Source organism: Gymnogyps californianus, chromosome 3 (genome assembly GCF_018139145.2).
Source record: "Gymnogyps californianus isolate 813 chromosome 3, ASM1813914v2, whole genome shotgun sequence".
Lineage (NCBI taxonomy): Eukaryota > Metazoa > Chordata > Aves > Accipitriformes > Cathartidae > Gymnogyps > Gymnogyps californianus.
In genome coordinates this window covers 26,610,766-26,635,920 of record NC_059473.1, presented here as the reverse complement: position 1 = coordinate 26,635,920, position 25,155 = coordinate 26,610,766, and the positions used below count along the sequence as shown (strand labels likewise).

At 38.3% G+C, this 25,155-nt stretch overlaps 1 protein-coding gene across 6 annotated transcripts in view; it reads right to left on the bottom strand.

Annotated features, from left to right (window-relative positions):
- The window catches only part of UBR2 (ubiquitin protein ligase E3 component n-recognin 2), a 62,841-nt gene extending 37,955 nt beyond the window's left edge, over positions 1–24,886 (bottom strand). For 4 of the 6 annotated variants that reach the window (XM_050893372.1, XM_050893370.1, XM_050893374.1 and 1 more), the window contains exons 1-12: positions 24,809–24,886; positions 19,060–19,319; positions 16,601–16,679; positions 14,976–15,089; positions 12,237–12,364; positions 11,085–11,223; positions 9,341–9,403; positions 7,998–8,118; positions 5,247–5,354; positions 3,482–3,570; positions 2,534–2,632; positions 14–177 (exon numbers count right to left, since the gene is read on the bottom strand). In XM_050893372.1, coding sequence (XP_050749329.1) covers positions 14–177; positions 2,534–2,632; positions 3,482–3,570; positions 5,247–5,354; positions 7,998–8,118; positions 9,341–9,403; positions 11,085–11,223; positions 12,237–12,364; positions 14,976–15,089; positions 16,601–16,679; positions 19,060–19,319; positions 24,809–24,886 — 1,442 coding nt within the window. Of the gene's footprint in view, positions 1–13; positions 178–1,041; positions 1,063–2,532; positions 2,633–2,706; positions 2,806–3,481; positions 3,571–5,246; positions 5,355–7,997; positions 8,119–9,340; positions 9,404–11,084; positions 11,224–12,236; positions 12,365–14,975; positions 15,090–16,600; positions 16,680–19,059; positions 19,320–24,808 lie in introns of all 6 variants that reach the window. The other 2 variants (XM_050893375.1, XM_050893373.1) reach the window with 2 other exon arrangements.
- Between the last annotated feature and the right edge of the window lie 269 nt (positions 24,887–25,155).

Sequence of the window (25,155 nt, the reverse complement as noted above, 5' to 3'; positions counted from 1 at the left end):
TTAATATACTTACTTGAGATCCAAAATAAGGCTCTGAACACGCCTGAATTTGAAAGCCTGCAGAGCAGTGTAACGTTCAAACTGAAACCTGCCTTGGATGTCACGGTGCCTTAAGTGGTCCATAAAAGTTTTGATGATAGTGGTCATGAGATTTTCTTCTGTTATTAGCATTCGAGCCTATGCCAAAGTACATTGAAATCTGCTGTAATTAACAGACACAGCTAACAGGAGTTTCACACTGCACCATGAAGATTGTAAAATTCATGAATTTGTATCCAAAATAGTTACATCAATAATTAAAACAGAATAACATATCGGAAGCCAATCTTCCAAACATTCACAGAAGGAAAAAAAGTAATCTAGCCAGAAATTATCATAATCCAGATCTCTTTCTTCAGATCCCTTCTGTACAGAAGTTCGACTATGGTTAGGCTCCTGCTAACCTATATAATTATACCACAAGACATATGTTGTTATGTGTCTTCTACCTCCCTTTAAGTATGTGTTGTCTCCTCTCATATGACTTAAGTATGAGCCCTTTAGGGGAGTGACAGCTCTTCTGTTTTCTGTTTACAAACTGCTAAGCACTGTGGTGAACAGAGCATCTTCTGAACTGCTACGGAACTGTATAGTGCAATTTCCACATGGAAATTACGTGAAATGACTTATGATTCCCCTCAAGGGCTACTGCATATATCCGTGTGTTACAGGAAACAAATCAACAGGCATCGCAAAGTCTGACGAAGATCGTCTTCCACACCCAACCTAACCTAACCCAACCACACAACAGAGTAGGGGACACTAAAAAGTTACTGCTGTCTCCTACTTGTGAGCTCTTCCAGAACTCCCCCATACTGTTGGTTGTCCAAGGTAAATGGGATGAGTCTTGCAGTTCTCGGATCTCATGAGGATTTTATTATGTGGCTGGTAGATTCAAGAAGATTGGCCTGATCTACCTCAACAACACCGTGGTTGTTGACTAGAGCTTCTGGGTTCTACAGTTGCTAATGATACTCCAAAATACAGTTTCTAAAATGCTACTGCGGGGGGGGGGGGTGGGGGGGGTGGGGGGGTGGAATCTAATGGTTAAGATTTTCCCCCAAAAAATCACCACCAACACAACCACCCATCCTCCCTCAAACCAAAAAAATCTCAGTTACTTGAGCTCAAACTCTTACATTACTAAGATCAGTTTGAAAACGTTACTGGGGGGGCAGTGGGGTGGTTTTACATTCTGCAACTTATTCATTCAGTTAAGAATGAATGGTTCTAAATATATTAAAAAAATTCTTAACTCATATGGTAGGAGCTTATCATAATTACTTTCATGTCATCAGTCTATTCTATCCTTCTACAAAACAGTCAAAACCAATTTGCTTTACTTTTTTTGCATGCTTTTGAAATAGAAAACATGTAAAAGGGACACTGCAATTATTCTCCTCTAAGGAAATGTTTGAAATTCCTTTTTAAAAAAAAATCTGTATTAATACACATATTCCACCACCCCATCTGCCAAAGGAAAATATAATACCATAACCATTTGAACAATACTGGTTGGTTAAGTCTAACTGTAAGTCTGAATATGGGCAACATTCTTATTGACAGCATCAAAATTAAAGGAGGTAACACAATATTGCCCTGAACCATGGAAATAAAATCCTGAGGTCCTGTTGAATTCCCATTAATAACGTTCACCCCTAGGAAACTGAAAAACAACTTTGCTCAGTGTCATAACTGCCATGCTACTATTGAATTTTAGAGCTCAACTAAGCTGATTAAATTTGGAAGAATTCAGAAGCATTCATTTTTTAAACAATTCTGGCTATGAAAATCAGACTTTTATTTCCAGTACAGCTCCAAAGTTTAATTTGTCTAGTTTGTAATGCAAGCAAGGATGGTTTTATTTGGAGACAGGAGCAAAAAAAGACGTTTCCCAAACAAGCATAAGATGGTGAAAGACCAGCAGAGTTAGTGAGCTGGGAGAAGTAACAGTGCCTGAAGCACTGTAACAAAAATTAACGGGAAATCTGAAGGAAGGCATCATCTAGAAGTACCAAAGGAAGTACGGAATATCATGAGACAATTCTTGCTTGCATTTGTGTTGATTGAAAAATTTAACATAAAGTGGATCATTTATAAAACTGCACCAGAATGGCATGCTCTGAAACTGTGATATGCAAACCATAATGTCGATTTCTACAAAGAGTAACTGTGGCTCAGTATGATGAGGAATTTAAATGTTATGTGTGTGTCTCTAAATAAACATTTAAGTACCTTTCTAAAAAAAAGTAAAAGAAAAATGTAAAAAGAAAAACCAAAAATACCCAGCCCGCTCTGGGAAGTCAGACTCAAACTTTGCAATGCTGAACGCTTTAACTTCTAAACCCATAGCAATGTATGTAGTCTGACTGCTGTGCAGCAGCAGTGCCCTGCATTTCCACAGTAACGTTAAAGAAATCTGCAGTCCTGATTCAAGAACCTCGAGTGGCTTTCAACAAATAAAGATTTCCTTTTTTGGTCTTTTAGTACTTACAAGAGAAGGCACTGTGAATATCTGTATCGAGAGGTCAGCAATTGAGAACTCTCTGTCGTGGTCATCTTTCATAAAATCACTCTGCAATCGCTCATAGTTCTATTAAGAAGGAGGCAAAAAAAGGCAAGGAGTGCCAACTATCAGTGTTTAAAAGAAAGACAGGCACTACTCACCAGAGTAGGTACAGTGAAGAGTTGGACAGACAGAGCAGCCACCGATACTGCCCGTTCGTGATCATCCTCCATATAATCTCTCTGCAACTGCCGGTAATTCTAAACAACAAGGGGAAATTCACCTCTAATCCACACTGACCTGATTTTTTAATTTAAATGTCTGCTCTGGGAAACTTTAATGCCATGAAAAAGGGAAGAGTAGCTCTTACGGATTATTATACAGGTATTTTGCACAAAGAATATGACAATTTAATCTGCTCACACGTGAGATCTACTCACTCTCATTTTCACAATAAAGGCTAATATTTTATTTTCTACTCAAAAAAGTTATTTGTCTTCAGCAGAGTGAGCAGAATCTTGCAGTGCTGATTTAAAGCATTTCAAATACTAGTTACTGCAGAAATACTAATCAGCATAACTGAATTTCAGCACTATTTCTGAGTAGTGCTGTAACAGCTTACACCTCAACAATGAGAAGCGATTAGCTCTTAAGTAGTGATAGCCTGTATAGTTGACGGTGAAGACAAAAAACATCTGAACTGCTTTCGTTATGGGGAGGCTGGAAAGCCCATTTTCTTCCCAGGAGATGAGATGCTATTATAACTAATATTTTGAAGACAGAAATAAGGTAGTCAGCATTTCATTTCAACTTTTCACTTCCAAAAAAAGGAAAAAAGTTCTGGATAACAGTTCATTTGAGGCACTGTATGCTAACTAAACTCTCTTCGCTAGACCGTTTAAGCATTTAATGGCCCTTTGTAAGAAAGATACTTACTCTCGCAAAGCGGATAGCGAAAAGTTTCTTGTATTTCAAATCCATAAGTAGACTGCTCATGAATAACTGGTGATACACATTTCTAGCTCCTGTCAAGAAAAATGAAGGAAATATTGCATGTTACTATATTCTATCAACATTTTATGGAAACATTTAGAAAAGTAAACTTTTACAGAACGAGGTAAGCGTGCATTTCAGAGCAGAAGCTGCTTTGATTAAGTCTGTCAAGTGGTAGCAAAGGCTGAGGAAGAATACATAAAACAAAATTCTTCAAGTGGCATTATTTATTACTCTTGTACAAGATAATACTGAGCTGTTAAATGGGAACATAAACCTTCAAATATAAGGCAAGTCAGGCAAACAAGAACAGAACTCTATTCCTCCTCAGGATAAACAGAGGATTCAGATGGTCCAGGGGAAAAAAAGAGCACGCTATTATGAGAAGTCCTGGGAACTGCAATAGATTTTGCTAGTTGTGAACAACTCTGCAAAATAATCAGCTTAGCTATCTCTGAATTTCTAGTCTGTCTGAGCAGTAGCCCCGAAAATATTTTCAATGCTAATGAGAACTGACTGAATGTAGCTTGGAAATACATGCACGTATGTACCATTTCTTTCTGTAGGTCACTTTTAAGTCAAAAGCCATTACACTATTTCCTTAAAGCAGAGTAACTATGGAATACATGAAAAAATAGAGAAATATTGATGTTGAAATAAAAATGCAAAAGTTACTCCTTGCTTACATGAAAGACCTTACCCTAACAAAACCTGTATTAAAAATGTTGTAATGGTCCACAAAAGCAGTACCTTTCAGATCACGAAATTTGCAGTAAACAAAAAGTCTGAGTGCCAGGAATTCATTCACACATGATAAAGGTATTAGATAAACAAAACCTAAAAGAATAATTTTCTCCATACTACATCCACTTTCCACCTTACTTCTTACTTCTTTTATTGCTGCTCCAAGAAGTTCCCAAGACAGACCACAAAGAGATGTTACTACTCTCTAGGATATCTGTACCTCAGAACTGAAGAACAACAAAAGATACTGGGGGAGGGTAGCAATCTTCAAAATACTATATTCATGTTTAAATAAAGAAAGGACATATATATTGCATCAATCTCTGCCTTCTCTTTGTGCTTCTCTTTCTTACACCTGGCCTTACCTGCCCTTTCAGGATATCAAATCAGACACAGAATCCATGAGGGAAAAGAAATTAACTACCTCCACTTCCTCAAAATTACAACTTTCTAGCCAATCCCATTATATCAATCAGGCTTTTAAAATTCTAAGGGCTCTAAAATAACAGAACAGTAGTTTTCACTGAACGTTCTCAGAACACTTAAGAATACCTCATGAACACAAACACAAGTCAAAGTAGAAAACCTCTGCCCTATCCCTTAAAAAGAGGCATTTTGGTAGATATGGTATAGATGCGGAGATCCCATAAAGCAAACCCCAAATCACTCTACTGTTTACTCAATTTCCCTTAACTATCACTGTCATCTGCGTATTCAAGTCAGCCTTAATTTCAGACTACTTGGAAAAATTAGATCTAAAACCAACCCCATCTCCAAATGGTCTCCTTATGTTCTTGTCTTCAATATATTGGAGTGCATCGTGAAGGGACAGATTATAACTAATCAGGCAATTCTATCTATAACACCCCACAGTAAAAATGATCAACCATTAGCAGATACAGTAAAGGGAAAGCTTTTACGCATAGCATTCTTTAGTATTTTCCAGAAGTTTCAGAAAACTCACCTTTCCACAGTTTAGAATCATATAGCATCAGCTTATCCACAAGAGAAGAATTTTCACCATCTGGCCCCTCCTGTAAACCAACCTGACACAATATTCGACGAAGGCCATCTTAATGAAGAGAAATTATGTAAGTTAGTTATAGCCTAAACCCAAACTTGCACATTATTTTGACATACTGGAATTTTCATAAGACGCAGTAGAAGTCATAGGGCCCTCTTTTCCTTGACAACTGAATAACACGGCTCATATTTTGCTGATAGAAACACAAATATTTTATACCTTGCAAGTTTCACACTAACCTTATGGAACATTAGGAACCTTGTGAAAATTGCCAAAACACAACGACTTGTTTCAAAGTTATCAAACAAAAATGTGCTTTCTTAAAAGTGCTGCTTGCTTACTAGTATAAGAAATAATTATACAGCAGGCTAATTTTCTAGGTTATATTTTTCCTGTCTAGAGTCCTATCAAAAGGAAAATATAATTCATATATGAAACGACTCATACACTCATATATGAGTTTTTTGTTTACACTTCCAGCTGCTATTATTTTAAAGCTTCTCTACATATTTTTTTCTAATGGAAAGCAGTAATAATTGTTATTATATGAACTTGTAAGTCATTATATGCTTGCAGACAAGCCTGCATCTGCCACACAACAGACACGCTCATATTAGCAATGTTCAACCTAGCTTTGCACTGCAGGTAATGCATATTCACTAACACAACTATATGACTTAGACGCATTAGCCCTTATTTCTGCACGCCACTGCCATCTCAGCTTCTTAGGTAGAGTTGGCGGTGGCTTAGTGCCATGTATACTATACCATGCGCTGCATGGTGCAGTTCTATACAGTCTGTGAACCCCTATAGTAGTTTAGGGGGGGAGGGGGGCGTGCCTTGCAGAGTTCAATTCCAACTATTGTTATGAAGGGTAACAAATTAATGGAAACTACTGCATTATTCAACAAATGGCAAACAGATGCTTATTCCTGAAGAACTGACATTTGCTAGAAAGGATGTGGTAGTCAAGCTTGTGACAAGGTTCCATAGTAAGGTTTATCCCTTTATTCACTGACAAGTGTTTGACACTCATTTCGCAGCAATCATCCAACCTAACTTTGTGGCACAGCAGAAGACCCCTCCACCTGCCAATCGCCCTTTGGTCAGGGACATTTAAGTGTAACCACCTAAGCAGTGCAATTCTATCACCCCATGTTACAGATGAACTGTAACAGGCTGTTTAAAAGACTGAGCAAAATCTACATGTTTGGGTGTGTTTGTTAAAAAGCTAAGGGAAACTAACTTTTTCAGAAGTGCATTTCACAAAACCAGACTCCAGAGTACATTGCAAGACAGCATCCCAAGGTGTGTAAGGCATTTCAAGTAGTTGAGCATGTGGGTCAAAGACAAAACATACGCATACTGCTTACCATCAAACATTATTTTTGCCCTTCTGAATCATAAAGGACACTGCATTTAATGAAGCAAACTCTGCAGAATTTCAGAAACACCACACAAATCAAACTACAAATTCAATGCTTTAATCTGTAATTTGATAGCCATTAACATATTCAAGTTACTTTTTTGCAACTGTAATTTAGTGCTGAAAATTAGTGACCTTGGCACCTGGCACAAATGACGTGGCACAAAACTGGGCTTAAATAAAATGAGAAAGACAGTGCCTGCCTACACATTACACTGAAAGGAAAACTCATCTCAGAAATTAATCATCTTCATGTCTCTCCTTTCTATTAATACCTATTATTTGCCAGTGTTGTTGGCAAATAGTTGAACAAACTGCTGCCATAATTTTTCAAAAGTTTGATTTACATATCTTTAAAAATTAACTTATACAAACATAAACTACTTATCTTTCAAAAAAGATAACATGATACAGACATCCTGTGCCTGAAATCTTGGCTACGTTTTCAACTATCAGTCCAATAAAACATACAATCTCTGAAGAAATCTTGCATATACACAAAACATATTTGCAATATTACAGCTGACTGTGCTTTGCTAATAATTCTTGTTAACATTTACAGATGCATAGAACACAAAGTGCATTGGGGACTGTATCTACATTTCTACATATCAGCAGTTTGACACATTTTCCTTTTATTTCCCCTCATGCTCCACATCTTCACAACCTTATGATTCATCAGGACAAAGGAGGAACCAAGTCAAAACAAACACAGAGCCTTCCCATAAAAATGATACTGTACATCTTGATTCCTTTGAAGAAACCTCTTTCTAAACAGCTGATTAATACTTAGTTGGCTTCTATACTTACCCAAAAACCTCCACACATTCTTGCATTTTCTCTGTTGTTCTACTTAGCAAAAAATCTGAAGCAATCACTTTCATCATCATTCATCAAATTACTTCTGAATAATTTTGTTTTATCTAATCAGACAGGTTATTTTCAGCTTACTGCATTCATTTAAAAAGAACTAGCGACTGAAAAATAGTTTGTTGGCATACAGCATTTAACAGCTATTCTTAGCTTCTGTTCAACAGCAACTAAACAGAAAACAGTATCCAAGAAGACTAAGTAAGACCGGTAGCACTTTCATGTGGAAGTTAGAACTCAGAACAGCACTCCAATACGAGAAAACAGAATGAAGTCTGACAAGAGCTTTGCCTTATATACTACATATGTGAAATAAGCAGACAACATTGCTTCAGGAATTCAGCTTGCCTCACAATATTCTCTAACTTATCTCAAAAAAGTTCAAGTTTGCCCACCTGAATATCCAATAACACTGCCAAGCCAAGTTAGGAGCTTCAGACCAAAGCTCTGATGGGCAACAATAGATGAATGCATAACTTGTACTTTCAATGGCTTTGTCTGACGACTGGTATTTCTCTTAAAAAGAAAGGGAAAAAGGAGGTAATGCATATTTAAGTGAGGACTAGCATATATTTCTGTACAGAAACACAGCATTCCTGTATTTCAATAATTTATAATATTAATGAATATTCTAATTACTAACACCTACATAGGGAAGAACCAAAAAAGTCTGAACTTTGTTTACCCTATTAATATTTGAGGAACCTTATTATGCAATATCAACATATTTAGGCCAATCCATTTTCCACTCTTGGCCTCTTATCAATGTACACACTGATCTGCTGCATTTTACTGATAAGCAGTCCCACGCACAACCTAAGACAGCCATACACATTTGTTCCTCACAACATGACATGCAAGTCACACAGCAGCCCACCAAGGAAAGAAACTGATTGTCCACAGACTATTTTCAAAAATACAAATTAAACACACAGTTAAAACAAGAAAGTATTTCCCTGCATCTCTGTGTTAGAAACCTTAATAGTTAAGACATTACACATAAAAGCCATTTGTTCTCTGACTGCATAGGTGGCAAGTTAAAAATATTGCACAACTTTATCTTTAAGGATATGTTAATGTTTTCAAAATACCTTAAATAGTTGAAGGCCAGTAACTCTAGTTGCAGTATTTGTTTTTCAGTGGTAGCAGTATTATACATGAACTACTTATTTCATGTGATTAAGTACTGCACTGCAGCAGTTAAAGAAAAATTAAATAGAAAATATTATTCCCATGTTCTTACATGGAAGAACCTTGTAATATATAGATATTATGAATATATATACACATGCAAAATGAAAGTGTATTTGTAGTTTCACATTTGGATTCAAACAGTAACAATTTCCATAGTTGTGGCTGTGAAAGACACAAACAACTTCATACTACAGGAGAAAAACTAAAATAGTTTAACTTCACTGATCTGAACTGACGTGCAATTATAAAAGATTACACCTGAAGTTCCTGATCAAACTCTGTTTTCTGAAAGGAAAAGTTGTCTAGGAACTTCTTTTTAGGAAATTATTTTGGGTGCAAGGTAGACCATAATAGAAAAAACAAAAAGAAAAGCGGAACGTAAACCTGTATTTTTATACTATTTACAATATGCACAGTAGAGGTATCTCCAACACTTTGTATTATTAAAATATAAAAGAGTCATTATGGCAACAATATCGCTAAACTGTGTAGCAAAGCCTCTTTTTGCTTAAGATGAGGCAAATAAGTAGATAACATTACTTACCACTATTACTGATTTTGCTTGATCGCAGTACTGAAAGTCTCCATATCGAACAGACCTACGTCCCTTTAGATTTGTAAAGAAGTAACATTACCACCAGCTTCTAAACAAGAAGTTCAAATGCTGTGTTTTACATTAGTATAAAAGATACAGTAAAAGTTTCAGATGCATGTTAACCATTCTTTCTTTCATGCTATTTTCATTTTTTAAAGTATCGTATATAGTTACATACTTGGATTTCCAAAAGGCACCCTGTACTTTGCAAAAGAAAGTAAAGTTATATCATATGCAGTTACCTGTTTTACTAAGTTTTCTGTGTATAATACTGGTTTTAAGATGTAACCATCACACTTCTTTTATTTAAAATACTGAAAACTTATCTTTAGTACTAATGTATCAATCATTAGTTTTAGTAGAATTTAAAGGTATTTCAGACATTTCAATGCCTTTTAAAAAGTAGATACTAAAGCTAATTGGTCTTTTAAACATACAACTAAAACACTTGGTTTATTTTAAAACTAGAAGGTTTCCAGTCTTTCTATACGGTCAACACATACATTAAAAAAGGTAGTTGATTCAATTCATAGTGTATTATAGATAGAATAGCTTACTGAGATTTTAGATCTGGTCTGATGCCAAATCATTGTTTCAGGCATAACCTTCTCATTTCTTTTACATACATACACGCGTGCACATGTATATATGTATTCATGTATGTATTTATAAGTAGGACAGGGATCAACAGTAGGGAAAAATCTCGAAAGTGCATCCTACAATACACAGCATGTGCTCAAGTCAGCACATATTCAGGGATCAGACAGGAATCTTTTAGTTACTAATATCACAAAAGTAAAGTAGTGATAATACAAAAACAAAATGTAGTTCAGTGTTAAGTAATATAAAGTGGTTATATTTCCTTTTCCACTGACCTTCTTAAAGCACTTCAACAACCAAAATGGCACTCTCACTGCCATTTTGGAAGAGACCTCCTCCCCACACCACCCCCCCAAAAAAGGCACGAGACAACAAAACAATATAAAAGATACTCATTTTCACAGCAACTGCTTACAGGCTCATGGCATAAATAACAAGATGCAGTTGTCCCTAGAAAGTGTCCCTTTTTTAAAAAAAGGCACACAAGCCAGAATACAAACACAGCTGACAGAGTGCTTCTGAGACTGACATATTAGTTAAAATTATATTCAGCATATAGTGATTCTGAACTCATTGTTCTTCCTAAATGCTATATGAAATGCTTTACCTCTTCCTGCCATTATCTTCTGACAATTATGAAAAAGAAAATTAAATTTTAAAAAACCACAAATAGTTCCATAAGCACTGGAACAAAAGCAGTCATTTATGGATTTTATCCCTCACAGTTGACTGGCGTTACTCTGAGAAGCATTTCCCATGCGTGGAGCACATATAGGGGCTCTTTCAATGTCAGCTCCCTGGCATACAGTACGGGATGAGCTAAAGCTGCTGCCTGTCCTTGACAGAGGAGTGAGAAACACCTTGCTATCTACACTCACAAGACTTACTGGAATAAAGTTACACTGAAACATATATTCAATATTAGGTCTGGTTTGGATTGGCCAATGAGTTAAGACATTTTAGGGTGGCCTGACACACAGGGCTCAATCACATTAACCACACTCTTTGGGAAAACAAACTAAAGTAAGTGTAGTCATATAAAATAAACATTAGTGTAAGTATAATTAAAAGTTGTAGCACTTAATTTACTTACATCTCTATCTACTGTTGTTGCAAAACCAATAGCTTCCTTCTGCGTGCAGTTGACAGCCTTCTGAAGAGTATAAATAACTTGTTCATAGGTATGGACTTCATCATTAAACAGCATGCAGTAGTAAGTGTCACTCTTCTCACTTCAAAGCAAGAAACGAATTTATATAATTCAAAGTAACGTAATTTAAAAAATCAACTTCTAACAAAGTTTTCTGTCAAGCAGACAACCCAAGCCTGGGCTTCCTTTGCTATACTGGAACATATCTCAGCAATTTATTTGAAAAGGACTGATCACCCCTAACTTCTATAGAGATGTGCATCTTTCCTGCAGAATTAAGTCCAAAATGAGCAAAATCTTAAGACAATACTCAAGTCTGAGTATTATTTTTGAACATTTGTTGATTATGAATTGATAGTTTCCTACTAAGGAAAACACATTTCCTTCCAGTGCAGCTGTGCTCAATACATTCCCCCATACCTTCTTAGAGATTTCACTGGTCTTGGCATTATTTTGCCACACCTGTTTACCCAATATTGCATAAGGGTCTATTAGACAACAAAAACTTGGCAGTCTCTTAAAAAGCCCAAACTCCACAATCCTCAAAAGCACAACTTATTAAGCTTAGATTCAGTGCAATCTTTTGCTTCCCATCATTTATTTACACAGCATTCTTACTTACACAACACAAAGTAAAAGAAGATACTAACAAGATCTCACAAATGAATCCATGATAACTATGATGCTACAATACACTTAAACATTCTGTAATGCTTCAAAATTTATAATAAGTGGATCACCAAAAGTACAAAATGCTTTTTCCATCAGAATTTCAGTAACTTGGATCATAAGAAATTAATCCGCCACTTGTTTTAGGGTATTGTATTTTACTACTACTTCCTTTTCAATATTAAGAAAATGAAGGTATCACAAAGACATTGTTTCATCATTGCTGTGAAGAGAAATGGGCTGTATAATCACAAAAGTAAAAAATATGACAAAAACAAATCTATTAAAATTATTTCACTCCATTGTCTACAAAATATTCCTGACAATTTTAGGAAAGGCAGAAAAGATACTTAAAATCAGAATTTGCATTTTCTATTGTAAATACCTGCAAGCCTTTAAAAGGCAGAAGACAAATACTATACTTACATCATTTCTAGGCCAGGCAATTCATTTTCCTTTTCCCATGTTAATATATCTACTGCATATTTAAATGTGATGGCAAAGATGTTATAAGCTCTTGCTACCATATCTTCTGGTAAGTGCACAAGAGGATCCTGGAAAATAAATATAAATAGCAATTGAGAAATCAAATGACATTCAAAACAGAAATTGTCAAATTTGCACCTCTCTTTGTCAAAGATGATGTGAGCATCTTTAATGATGTCTTTCTTTAACTGACCTTACATTTGAAAGGAATACAGTCAATAATCACCCTGTATTCTTTTTCCAGTTCTTCACTGACAATCACCAAAGCAGTAATCTAACATTCAATACCTAAATGTTAACTTGCCTCTGATCACCCACTTAAATTTTCACACACTTTTCCATTTTCACTTTCATTGTTCCTGCTTCTGCACACCTTCTAAGATAGTTCTTCTGAAGAACTTTTAACCTCAGCTGTATTAAAATCTGCTTTCTCCACGACGCCTTCAAAAAACATAATTTGAAATCACCGTATCTTTTGTTCCACTTACCAATATTTGTAAACTGCAGAATACAAACAACTATGCATCTATTGCCTTGTCATATATGTAGCATGCATTTAGAGGCAGAATTCTTATCTATCCAAGCTTATACAACATCCGGCACAGTGGGATCATGATTCATGATGCACGTCTCTTACATGCTGTGGTATATAAATAATTAAATGCTTAAATGTAACTAGGTATTTCATAATGATCTGCCCATGTCTCAGTCTTGTTCACAGACAGCTGTTCCCCTTTTGTATGTGGACCACGCATCCACTTGTGCCCATTCTGCACTCTCCAGGGTGCCCTCCATTTGACGTCTGCAGCAGCCACTATAAACTCGTCCTCCTCTCTCTGCCAGAGCAGAATGGCCGCTGCTGCAGGTGGGGGAACTGAAACGAGGAGGGGGAGGAAGAGGAGTGCTGCCTCAGTCTGCAAAGTCAAAGGGACTACTTTCTGGAGCAGCAAATGAGAACCACTTTTGAAGTATGTGTAATTGTTAGCCAATTAAAATATTGAACAGCAGCCCAATTTCTGTTTTAGGATTACCTAGTACCAAATTCTGTGTTTCACTACAGTTTATGTTGTATAAAAATGGCCACAATAATCTTTTCAGAACTTAAGTCTGGATTATCTACAGGAGGCCCTTGACAGTCAGCAATTCACCTGTACTAGTAAAGTTTATCCACTCCCCCATCCCTCCCCAAGATTCTTTGGGAATATTTGGAGGCTTTACAGGAATGTTAATAACTGCCATTTCTCTTTTTTTGCTTCATTTAAAACTTATCTAGGGTATGAAGAACTATTAGTCACCAAAAGCAAAGGCAAATCTTAAGCAGCAGCACTGCCACCATTCCCAGCACTTTCAACAAAGACACATATCTGTGCAAGGCAGAAAACAGGCTCCGATAATGCTCAACAAATGATCCTTGATCTACCTTGAACACAACATTGCATAACATCAGAGATCTCAATCCTCATCACTCACGGAGAAGAAACACAAAGCCTGCCCAGTACCTTAATTTTTCTGTCAGTCACGCTCACTGTGTGAGTATCTTTGGATGTAGAAGTAGCAGTCCACCCAAGATTTCAGAACAAGAGTTTTCTAAGGCTGCTGACTAATGTAAACTGGCACGTAGACCAAGTGGTGAGTCCATGCACCAGTGCTAGAGTCTTAGGGTCGAGATAGCGAGAACAAATTTTAGAAGGACCACTGTCACTGCAAATACAGTTACAGTTGCTTCACGAAACCATCAGATCAGCAAAATTACTACAAAAATTTGCCTTATACTTTCCCTTCAAAAAAATCTCACAGAAATAATATTACATAAGAACAGACATGAGTGGCTAGACCGGAAGCTCAACTAGCCACTCTCACTCCTGAGATGTAATAACAGATACTAAGGGAAGAGTACAAGAAAAGGACAGAATGCTCCTCTGGTCTTCAGTAACTTAAGACACTAATACTTCCCACACCAAAGATGGTATCTGCAATTTTAAACAGCCATTGATGTTTTTTCCCCCCACAGACAAGTTAAATTTCCTTTTGAACCTATATAAACTTCTGACAACAATGGTGTTTTGTAACTGTTAGTCCAACAGCTTGAATACATACTGTAAGAAGTAGCATGTCTTTTTGCATTTAATATGTCCAACTTGTTATGCGATGAGAAATGGTGAAGATATGTTCTCTATTTACCTCCTCCGTACCAAACAAGCTTTTATAGACCTCTATCTTATATCTCCATTACAGCTCTCCTGTAACAGCAAGTTATTTTGACTTACAAAATCTGTGCACTTTACTTCAGTAAGAATCAGAACGTATGTTGCACAGACAGCTTAATTTGGCTTCTTCATGCACATGATTACATACAGATTTTTTTTCATGTGGCAGACTCCCTTCACCTTTTAGAATAAGGCAGACAAACAAAAGAAACAGAACTAAAGCTGCAGAGGTGACCAAGAACACACAAAATGAAGCCTTCAAGTAGAAAATGTCATTTGAAGTAATGCCTTAAGTTGGACAAGACACTAATTTTGTCTAACACAGTGTTGTTCAAATATTACTATTAAATTTCCTCCCATCTCTCATGCGTAGTATACAAGACTAAGAATAACCTCATATGAATGATTTATGTATATACACACATATATACACAGTTAACAATGTTTTGAAACATGCCTCAATTGTTATTACCTCTTCTTCTGCAGTCTCTGAAGTGTTAAGTTCATGCTTTTGACAGTAAGGACCTTCTTTCCAAGCTTCTGTATCACCACAGTCACAGAAACCTCCTCCACCTGATGTTGTCATCTAAAATTATTTAAAAATAAAAGAGTTCATGTGAATATGCATATACATACACGCACATTAAGAAATGAGTAGTCATAGCTAAAATACAAAAGCACAATCACAACACCTGAAAGCTTTAGCCAGTACCCTGTTAAAATAGCCCAGTGAAAGCATGTCTGCTTCTATGACAGCTGAAAGCTTATCTACTTCATCAGTCTGCCTAGGCCAAAAGAAAAAAAAAAAAACCAAAACCAAAAAACCTTCAAACAGCCCGGTTCTGCCCCACCTGAAGGCTGTGGGTTTTTCCTGGCTTTCAGTTTTTCTGAATCTATTACTTGCAATGCCATCTGTACTATTTCAGACTCTCACATTTTTAATCTGAACAAAGCTAAATCGTTTCATATAGCACTATTACACAGTGAGTAAAAGATGTGCTGTTTACAGTGAAAGGAGTTTACAGACAAAACTTAAATTGTTCACATAAGTCTTAGTAAGCACAGAAAAAAGTATCTGAAAACTGTAATGATATACTTACAGTGTTTTATTAAAATTTATTTTAAAGCTAAGACCACCTGAAATTAATAAGTGTAATACTCTTTTTGAAGAGTGTTCTTTCACCTATTTTTGGCATATGGGTACATCTGTACATACAGGTACATCCTACAGTATCAACAACATTAGACGGACATTTGAAAGAACATTTCCTTACACTTTTGGATGTCACCTAGACTTGTTAATTCACTAAGCTTGCAAACTAAAAACCTACATACAAGAAGTATGCTGATAGCAAATTGGATTGGGTTTCTTGGGGCAGGTTGTTGTGTTTGGGTTTTTTTTCCTAAATCCTAGTGTTGAGTGTAACCATACAGTGATCAGACTTACATTAACAGTAGTGCAGTATTGTCAAAAACAGATTTACAGAAAGGCTGCACTTGTAGTTTTCACTTAGCTTCTTAGTTTAAAAACACACCAAGGCTACCTTGGGTTTGTTTGTAGGTTTTTTTGAACTAATCTGTGCTACTAATAGCAGCATATTACTAAAATAAACAGCATCTACAGTTTTAGTTTTCTATTTTAACTTTATGTTTAAAAACAAAAATCCTGCTATTGTGCAGAATTTGAGAACAATTCAGATGTTTAAAGGAAGTAAGTTTTAAATAAAAGTGGTTTCTTAATAAAAGTTTTTCAATACCTTTTAAATATAGTCAAACATCAAGGTCAAAGCAAGTGAAAAAACAACTCTAATGCTGTAAAATTCACTAAAGGCACATGTTAAAAATAGCATACTCACATTTGTAACCTTAACTGTTGTGCATAAAATTTAATTGCTCGATATTTTAAAGTGTTAACTTTCAGAATTTACACTCAGATCAAAACACTCAAGTTCTTGTAAGATTATTGCAGACAGAGTTCCAAACTTTGTGTTCATCCAACATTTTGAAATTATGTACACATTCTTAAACTTTAAACAAGGAGTTTCATACACATACAAAATTATTGACTACATCATATATTCCAGCAATATTACTAACCCTGTATCGGTGCTCTCTATGAATACTTCCAAGAAAGCACTCCATGCATAACACACAAGTTGGGTCAACTGCACAGTCTCTGAAAACAGCAACAACAACAAAAAAGAAGCATTAAACAAATGTTTTTGCCTTTAATTACACATTTTACAACAGGCAATTTTCAAATGTCACCAATATGAACCTTCCGACTAATGTATGTATTATTCTGAAAGAGGAAAGGGATGGCTTCCAACGAGGGGGAAACAAATGAAGGAGAAAAAAATCTGTTCTCATAACAGAAGAGGCTTTAAAATATTGTCTGGGTAGCATGCATATTTGGACAATATAGCCATTGCCTTCAAGAGGGGAGACAAGTATATAAGCAAGTAAACAGATGAATTACAGAACACAGTACAGACAAGTAAACAGTATAAACCCAACCAAGTTCTCAAGTACAGAGTACAAGCATTAACAATCTCCAGCAATCAGAGAAGACATTTTTTCACTGAACACTGGAAAGGAAGATAGCACACAACAGATCAGATCAAACCTCTGTTTCTAAGTTCAGCCCTACAAGCTCACTGAAGAGGTCTGAGAATGCAATTTCTTCAACCAGGAGATCAGAGACCATAATAAGGTCCTGTCAACAAGCCCTGCTATATTAGATAGAAGTAATATTTCTAGCAAAAGAGGCTAAACAAATGAGTGAGACAATTATGCGTTATACTTAACTGTCTCCCTGAGAAACACTGAAAATCTATGAACCCATGTAATGCAACTGACTTCAAGGCACCTCAAGATGAACGGAGTCAGGTTTTGCAATGTAAAAATAACTACCAAGAGAATGAATGTCTTATGATGGTTATTATTAAAACAAGAATTCAGAGAAATAACTTATTTTGTTCAAAAGAAAACAGCAGAGATCCTATGAAATGTTCTTATCAAGAATTCTCTTAACTGGCCTACTAAGACATCCTTTCTAACCTGAATGACATTATGATTATACTGCTGTATTTAAATCATTTTTCTACTGAAACAAAGACCCTGAGTATGAACAGTACACATTCACACACTCTCTAAACTCTACACCACTGGATTGCATCATTCTATGTTTTCATCATACCTGACAGTATTCTCAAGGATATACTTTACAAATTGAGTTGTTGGTCTTGAAAAAGCAAGCGTTCAGAAGAAATTAAGAGAACTCCTAGTTTTCATTAGTCCATATGAAGAGTATTTAATCATTAACGTACTACTTCTAGGCTGCAATGCAATTTGATTTGAATTAAAACACTAGTTCTGAGGTTTGGTTTTTTAGTTCTTTGGGATCAGATTTCATGAAAAGGTACTAAAGAAACTGTGGAAATCCTTTTTATAGCCTCTGATAGTCTTCAGCCTCCCTACCCAGATCTCTCCACTTTTTCACAGGTGTGAAGGAAGAACCTAAGAACATCGAAGAGGAGATGGAGTCTTCTCAGTGGTTGAAAGTATCTAAAGTACCCACCAGTTTAATCTCTTCCATTTCAAGATAAGAGGTCTCAAAACATTTCCAAAACTACCTATTCTAACTAATCGTTGAAATAGAAATGCAGAAGAGGCAGCTTGCTGAGTTAAGTATCTCAAGTCCACCCTGAATCAGAACTTCAGTGAATAAGGCCAATAAGGTATCACGTTTCTAGATGAGTAGCACTACAGAGTAAAATTCTTCTACAATCATTCTCTCCTTGTAAATGAAGGGGACAGAAACCCAGAAAAATAAACCCCCAAAGTAACACAGACATTCCCTCCCCCCCGTCACCCCACCAAGTGTTCAAGTGTCCGAGAGAGTGGCAGAAACCATACAAAACAAGAAGAATCTGTGACAGAGAGGGTACAAAATAAACTTAAACTACAGATGGTTCAGGAAAGAGAAGATAAGACGATCAATATACAGCTAGTAATACACTGGTTTAAAACTGAATATTTTTAAAATACTTGTAATTGGTTAGTAACTTCCTGTCCTCTTTCAAGTAAAATGGTATTTTTAGAAAGATCTAGAGATAGACGTACGGAAGAAACAAGAAGCTGGTACGCCTGTTTTAGCATCCAATACATTGGTTTAACAGGTCATGGAAAGAGGTCTAAAATACATGATCAACACTAACAGCTGATATTAAACACCTGAATTACATGCACATACACCTGCCCGCTTACTTCTGATTAATGCCCTTAAATCACACTGACAGTTCACCCCAACCACTTTCTTAATCTTGCATTTCTTTTGTACAGAAAACATTCTACATTACATTAATCAATATTTTTCCATTTGCAAATCTGTAGTGTGTTAATTTTCCCCTGGTCCCACCTGTCATGAAACACTGCAAGGTTACTTTAAAACTACATTTCGGGTATTAACTTTTCATTAAGACAGCATATTCTTACCAAAAAATGTTCCATGACTTCACAAATTACAAATATTTCACAATGCTAAGTTGAACTACCTGCAAGAATACGTAGGCTCTCCCACTTTAAAAACACGGCCACAGAGATGGGAAGGTTTGTTCGCTTGCTCAAGCTTTGGAAAACCAAATGCAGGATCTTCGCCACAAAGATACCATTCCATTGGTCCCAGCAAAACATGTTGTGCCAGCATGTCTTCTCTTTGTGGGGCAGGGTTAGGACCCCTGCAGTAGATTTTTGGTACATAATAGGCCAGATGCTGGTATACTTCTTTCTGAAGGTCATTTGCTTGCAGCCATTTCTTTTAAATTAAAAGGAATGAGAACACAAATTGTTCATTAATAAAAATACCAAACATAGTTCTATCCATCAAGATGACTTTTTTTATTCCTAAATCAAAAATCTAAAATGGCATTGCAAAACTAGAAAGCCATGCTTCCTTCTAAGTGTTAAATCTAGATGATCACAGAAGAAAGATATTAGGAAAGGAATAATTTGTTTCCCTGCTTGCACATTTTATCATTTTGACAGAGAAAATTCTTTTCAAAAACACAAGATTTAAGAGACCAAATTCTTAAAAATTTTCCTCCAGGATGCATGACCAGTAAAACGTCCCAACATTAGCAGTGACTTTTAGGATAAGGCCTAGACTGTGCTGGTTGCATTTCTCTGGAGTGCAGGCTGATGCTGCCAGCTGGGGACACAGAGGAGCAGCAGAAGCCTGGAGTTGGCAAGGAACAGGCAAAGACAAAAAGTACAAGGAGAATGGCAAACACAGCATTAGGTAACAGTCCCCCTCATTTAATTTCAACAAATTACCTATGAAAATGAGGGGGGGTTAGTTTCTCCTACCACCAAAATAACTTATCTGAATTACTATTTCAAGTGTGATGTTAGATCCATGAATTCTTGTATTGGGTTTGCGTGGCAAGGTTTTGGTGGCGGGGTCGGGGGGGGCTACAGGGGTGGCTTCTGTGAGAAGCTGCTAGAAGCTTCCTCTATATCCGATAGAGCCAATGCCAGCCGGCTCCAAGACAGACCCGCGCTGGCCAAGGCTGAGCCCATCAGTGTCAGCAGTAGCGCCTCTGGGATAACATATTTAAGAAGGGGGTGAAAAAAAAACCTGAGCAATTGCAGCCAGGAGAGAGGAGTGAGAATATGTGAAAGAAACAACTCCACAGGCACTAAGGTCAGTGAAGAAGGAGGGGGAGGAGGTGCTGGAGGCGCCAGAGAGAGATTCCCCTGCAATCCGTGGTGAAGACCGTGGTGAGGCAGGCTGTCCCCCTGCAGCCCATGGAGGTTAATGGTGGAGCAGATATCCACCTGCAGACTGTGGAGGACCCCACACCAGAGCAGGTAGATGCCTGAAGGACGCTGTGACCCCATGGGAAGCCCACGCTGGAGCAGGCTCCTGGCAGGACCTGTGGACCCGTGGAGAGAGGAGCCCACGCTGGAGCAGGTTTGCTGGCAGACTTGTGACCCCATGGGGGACCCACGCTGAAGCAGTCTGTTCCTGAAGGACTGCACCCGTGGAAGGAACCCACGCTGGAGCAGTTCATGAAGAACTGTAGCCCGTGGGAAGGACTCACGTTGGAGAAGTTCGTGGAGGACTGTCTCCCGTGGGAGGGACCCCACGCTGGAGCAGGGGAAGAGTATGAGGAGTTCCCCCCCAAGGAGGAAGGAGCAGCAGAAACAGCGTGTGACAAACTGACCGCAACCCCCATTCCCATCCCCCTGTGCCGCTGAGGGGGAGAAGGTAGACAAAATCGGGAGTAAAGTTAAGCCTGGGAAGAAGGGAGGGGTGGGGGGAAGGTGTTTTAAGATTAGTTTTTATTTCTCATTATCCTACTCTGATTTGACTGGTAATAAATTAAATTAATTTTGCCAAGTCGAGTCTGTTTTGCCCATGACAGTAATTGCTGAGTGATCACCTTGTCCTTATCTCGACCCACAAGCCTTTCATTATATTTTCTCTCCCCTGTCCAGCTGAGGAGGGGGAGTGATAGAGCAGCTTTGGCGGGCACCTGGTGTCCAGCCAGGGTCAAGCCACCACAATTCTTAGTCAATCAATCGTAAAAAAAAATGTTGACAGTTTTTAAAAGCAATCAAACTACTGTACCTGCTATAAGCCACTGAAAAACTTGCAGGTCTTTTTTTCCCTTGTATACACACACAGAGTAAAAATATCCTCTAGGATATTTATAAAACTGTAATCCACAAGGCAGAAATAAAGGTTTAAACTGTAAATTAAGGCTGCAAGGTTTTTATAATAAACAAATGGGAGCAAGCACATACTGCAAGTGTGCACTGATTAAATCCTGTGTTACATAAACAGCCTTATTACGCCATTTCTCACTGTAAATACCACAACCAGATACCCCCTGGCAACTTCAGAAAAAGAATTCAGAATCAACCTAAAACTGTATGTGAAAACCAAGAATTAATTATACCGAAATAAATGGGTTTGGTAATCAAATGTTACAGCTTCATTTACTCTGAATTATTTATGACTTACTCTAAAGAACATGTTGCGTGAGACAACACAGTTGTAGTAAGTTCTTCAGGATACAGACATACAGAGTCAGCAGAGCATTTGTGCCATTTAAGAATGGTTGCATTTTTGCGTTTTTTTTAAATATATTGTAGTATTTTCATTTACTAGACTATTTTTTCTAAAGTAGAGCTTCATATTAAAAAACCTTATTTGTCAGTACAGCTCTTAGTAGAATACTATGCTTTCCTCACTTCTCCTTCCCTAAGTTTGACTTCTTAAAATCATAATCAATCTACTAAATCTTTCTGTATTGATCTAGCTTTGATGACCAAAGCCCAGATTTTTTCCAATGAAGTCCATGGGAAAAGGTTGCCAAAAAGCCATATCCAACAATCTAGAAGTTTACAGATAATCTCACCATTCCCACCAGGATTCAGAGAATACTGCATAAAAATGAAAAAAGTAAAGTTTTCATTACTAAGAGTTTGATTTGTTTTTTTTTCCTAGCTCATTAATCTTTTCCTCTCCTTTCATCATTTGTGCCAAATATCTACTACCGCCAGGAACTGACCCAATCACAGTGAAACTGACTTAGTCTCTTCCACAATTTCCATTTAATAAGATCATTTTTAGATTATTTTCTGGGGCATATATTAGTTATTATGCCTGCATTTTTCTCAGCAGAATACCTTTAATTTCAGCCTTTTAATTCAGCAGTACATTACTAATTTCTGTCTGAAAATACACAGTGCATACTAGCTACACTACAAGCTCAGACAAATACTTAGCCAGAGAAAATTCTTGTTCCTCGAGTAAATGTCTTTCCCATCCCAAAAATTCTGGGAGTAGTTGCCTGAAAGTTAGGTGTGGCAACACTGAACATCATCACACCTAAATCTCTTTGTGGAGCCAGTTCTATACATGTAACTGTGCATACAGTTTTGAAAGTCAGATCCTGGCTAAAAGAATATCAGAAGGAAGTAAAGGCTACTAGGACAAGGAAACAGATGTCACTCCAAGAGCTACCAGGAAGGCAACTCAAAGTACTGCTGTGCATGTAAAATTGTTACTAGAAATGTATACACACGCATACATATGTTGCGCTGCCTTTCTAAATCGCTACCTGGGAGGCACTGAACTCCAGCAAAACTACTCAAAACTTTGAAATTTGCTCTTTAACGAAAGCATTTTGTATTTAGTCAAGTCACATGTAAGAAAAGCTAATGTTCTACTCTCCCAAGAGAAGTTTTTATTAAAATGGGATGTGTATTCCTCTTTACTTCTTCCCCTCTCAAACTTATTCTCCTGCAGCAGTTTTTGACTGCCCTGGGAAAAAAAAAAAAAAAAACAACCAAACAAACCAAAAACCACCCAAAAAGCATTGATCAAATAACATTTTATGTAAGTAAATACCTAATGGTCCATCAGGGTTTCTACTAAATCCACATCTAGTAAGAGATACCAGGAGAACAAAACATACAGTGCAAATAAGCCATAAAACAACTCAGTTTACTGTTTCAAAAGCTAAAAGGTATAATTTATGTTTTTCTTAGCTATACAAATAAATATTTGCAATGTAGGCTCATGTTCTGATACAGGTAATTTATTCTTTTGATCGTTGTTCTTTGGAAGTTTATTGTTAAGTTGTTGCAATGAGAAACTGAAGCTTGAAGTGCTACAACTATTGCTTGGGCTGGCATTTGTTTTGTTAATACTGGGCTATCAGCAAAGTAATGCTATCAGCAAAGGAGGGAGAAAATGCTAAAACCCAAGTACGTTGTTTACATATACAAGCGGGCAGTGCCAGCAGCATTTAGTTGCTAGCACACTGTAGATTTGAGAGTGACACATCTCAGAATTGTAGCTTGCGCTGGTGATGACAGAGAATAAAAATGAGAAAGAATTGACTAAATTTAAGCTGGCACTTGTACATATATTTGTAATTCCTAAATGTGTTCCGCTTGGTGCACGTCTGCCTTGAGTTCATCTACAGTGCGACCCAAAAAAAACCATCTGCTACTCAGACAAGGTAGTTGGGCTACTTCATTAAGTGTTTGATGGAATTATTGGGTTTGCTGTTGAGGGGAAGGAAGACTAACCCTGGAGCTAAACTAGCTAGGATATAGCTAACCATGCACATTTGCCCATCTAATCATACCTTTGCCTGCACTGTAGATATACCAGCATAATCTGAGGATAATCTGAATTATAACATTGTCTTTTATTTTCTTTTGGAAAGCAGCCAATGTAATTCTCATTGAAATACACACAGACAGCTCTTCAAGGTCTTATCCTACAGACACGCACATGAACAGTCCCAATATTTTAACATATACATCCAGTTCCTCAAACGCACAAGTGTCTATAAGATCTCACACCTACACCAGAAACAGAAGTTTCTCTAAAAACTCTACCCTCAAGACTTCACTTCTTTTCCCTTTCAACTACTCTTCATAAAAGCAGGAAAAGATACATAAACAAAAGTAGACTATTTCAAATATTACATTGATTTTACTAATATTTTCTCTGCAAGCGTCCCATTCTAATAATCCTAAGCCTTAACCAGTGCAAGCTTTTGCCAGAACTGCGTCTTAAATACTGGGGAGGAAGGTTAAATCCCGTAATGAAACTTCAACACTACAAAGCATATTTGGGGTCAGACATCCACCTAAATTAATGGGGGGGAAGGGGGATCTTCTCACGTCGAGGCATGACTGCCGGCAGAGAGGCGTGAAAAGGCAGCAAACTAGGTAGGAAAACTAAACTTCTCGGCTGCTTGGAGAAGGCGAGGAAGCAGTCAACGAAGGAGCGAGAGCCTGAGAAGCGGCCCCGCTCCCACCGCCGGCGTCTGTGCCCGCCAAGCCCTCCCCCCCCCCCCCCCGAGCGGCGGGGAATCGCGGCCGCCCTCGGCAGGGGGTGACCACGTCTAGGCGCCTTGCTGGGGAGCCACCTGCGCCAGCCAGAACAACAGGAAAAGCTGGCTGCGACTGATTTCGGCTACTGCAATAGCGACGCTGGCGACAACAGCAGGCTAAGGCCAGAAAGAGACGCCGCTGCCAGCCGGGGGTGCCCTTATAACCAGCCCACGCAGCGACACCCCCTCACGGAAAGCCTGCTCGCCCCCCCCGCCCCCGGGTACAGCCTCGCCCCGGCCCCAGGAACGGCCCCCCGGCCCTCACCGCCCCACCGCCGGCCGGGCAGGCCAGTGCCGCCCGCCAGCCGCGCGAGCCCCCCCCCCCAGCTCCTTCCCCGCCCCAAGCACTTCTCGCCCTTCCGCCCCGGGCCCGCCGCCTCACCACGGCGATCTCCTCAGCGGAGCACTCCAGCAGGCTCTTGTCAATGGCCTGCACCTCCGCCTCTAAGTCCGCCGCCATCTTCTTTCCCCCCCCCTCCCTTCCCCGAATCACCGCCGCCGCCAAGGCAGGGACACCCGGAACCGGGCCCGGCCGGCCGCCCTGCCCGGGGAACCCACTTCCGCCCCGCCTCCGCCCGGCACGTCAGCGCCCGCGGCGCCGCTCCGCCCGCGGAGCATTCTGGGAGTTGTAGTCTTTCCCCGGCGCCCGCTGCCACCCGCCGGAGTCTCCTAGGAGACGGCGCCCATTGCCCGGGCGGGTGGTGCGGGACCCTGCGAGGGCCCGGCCCG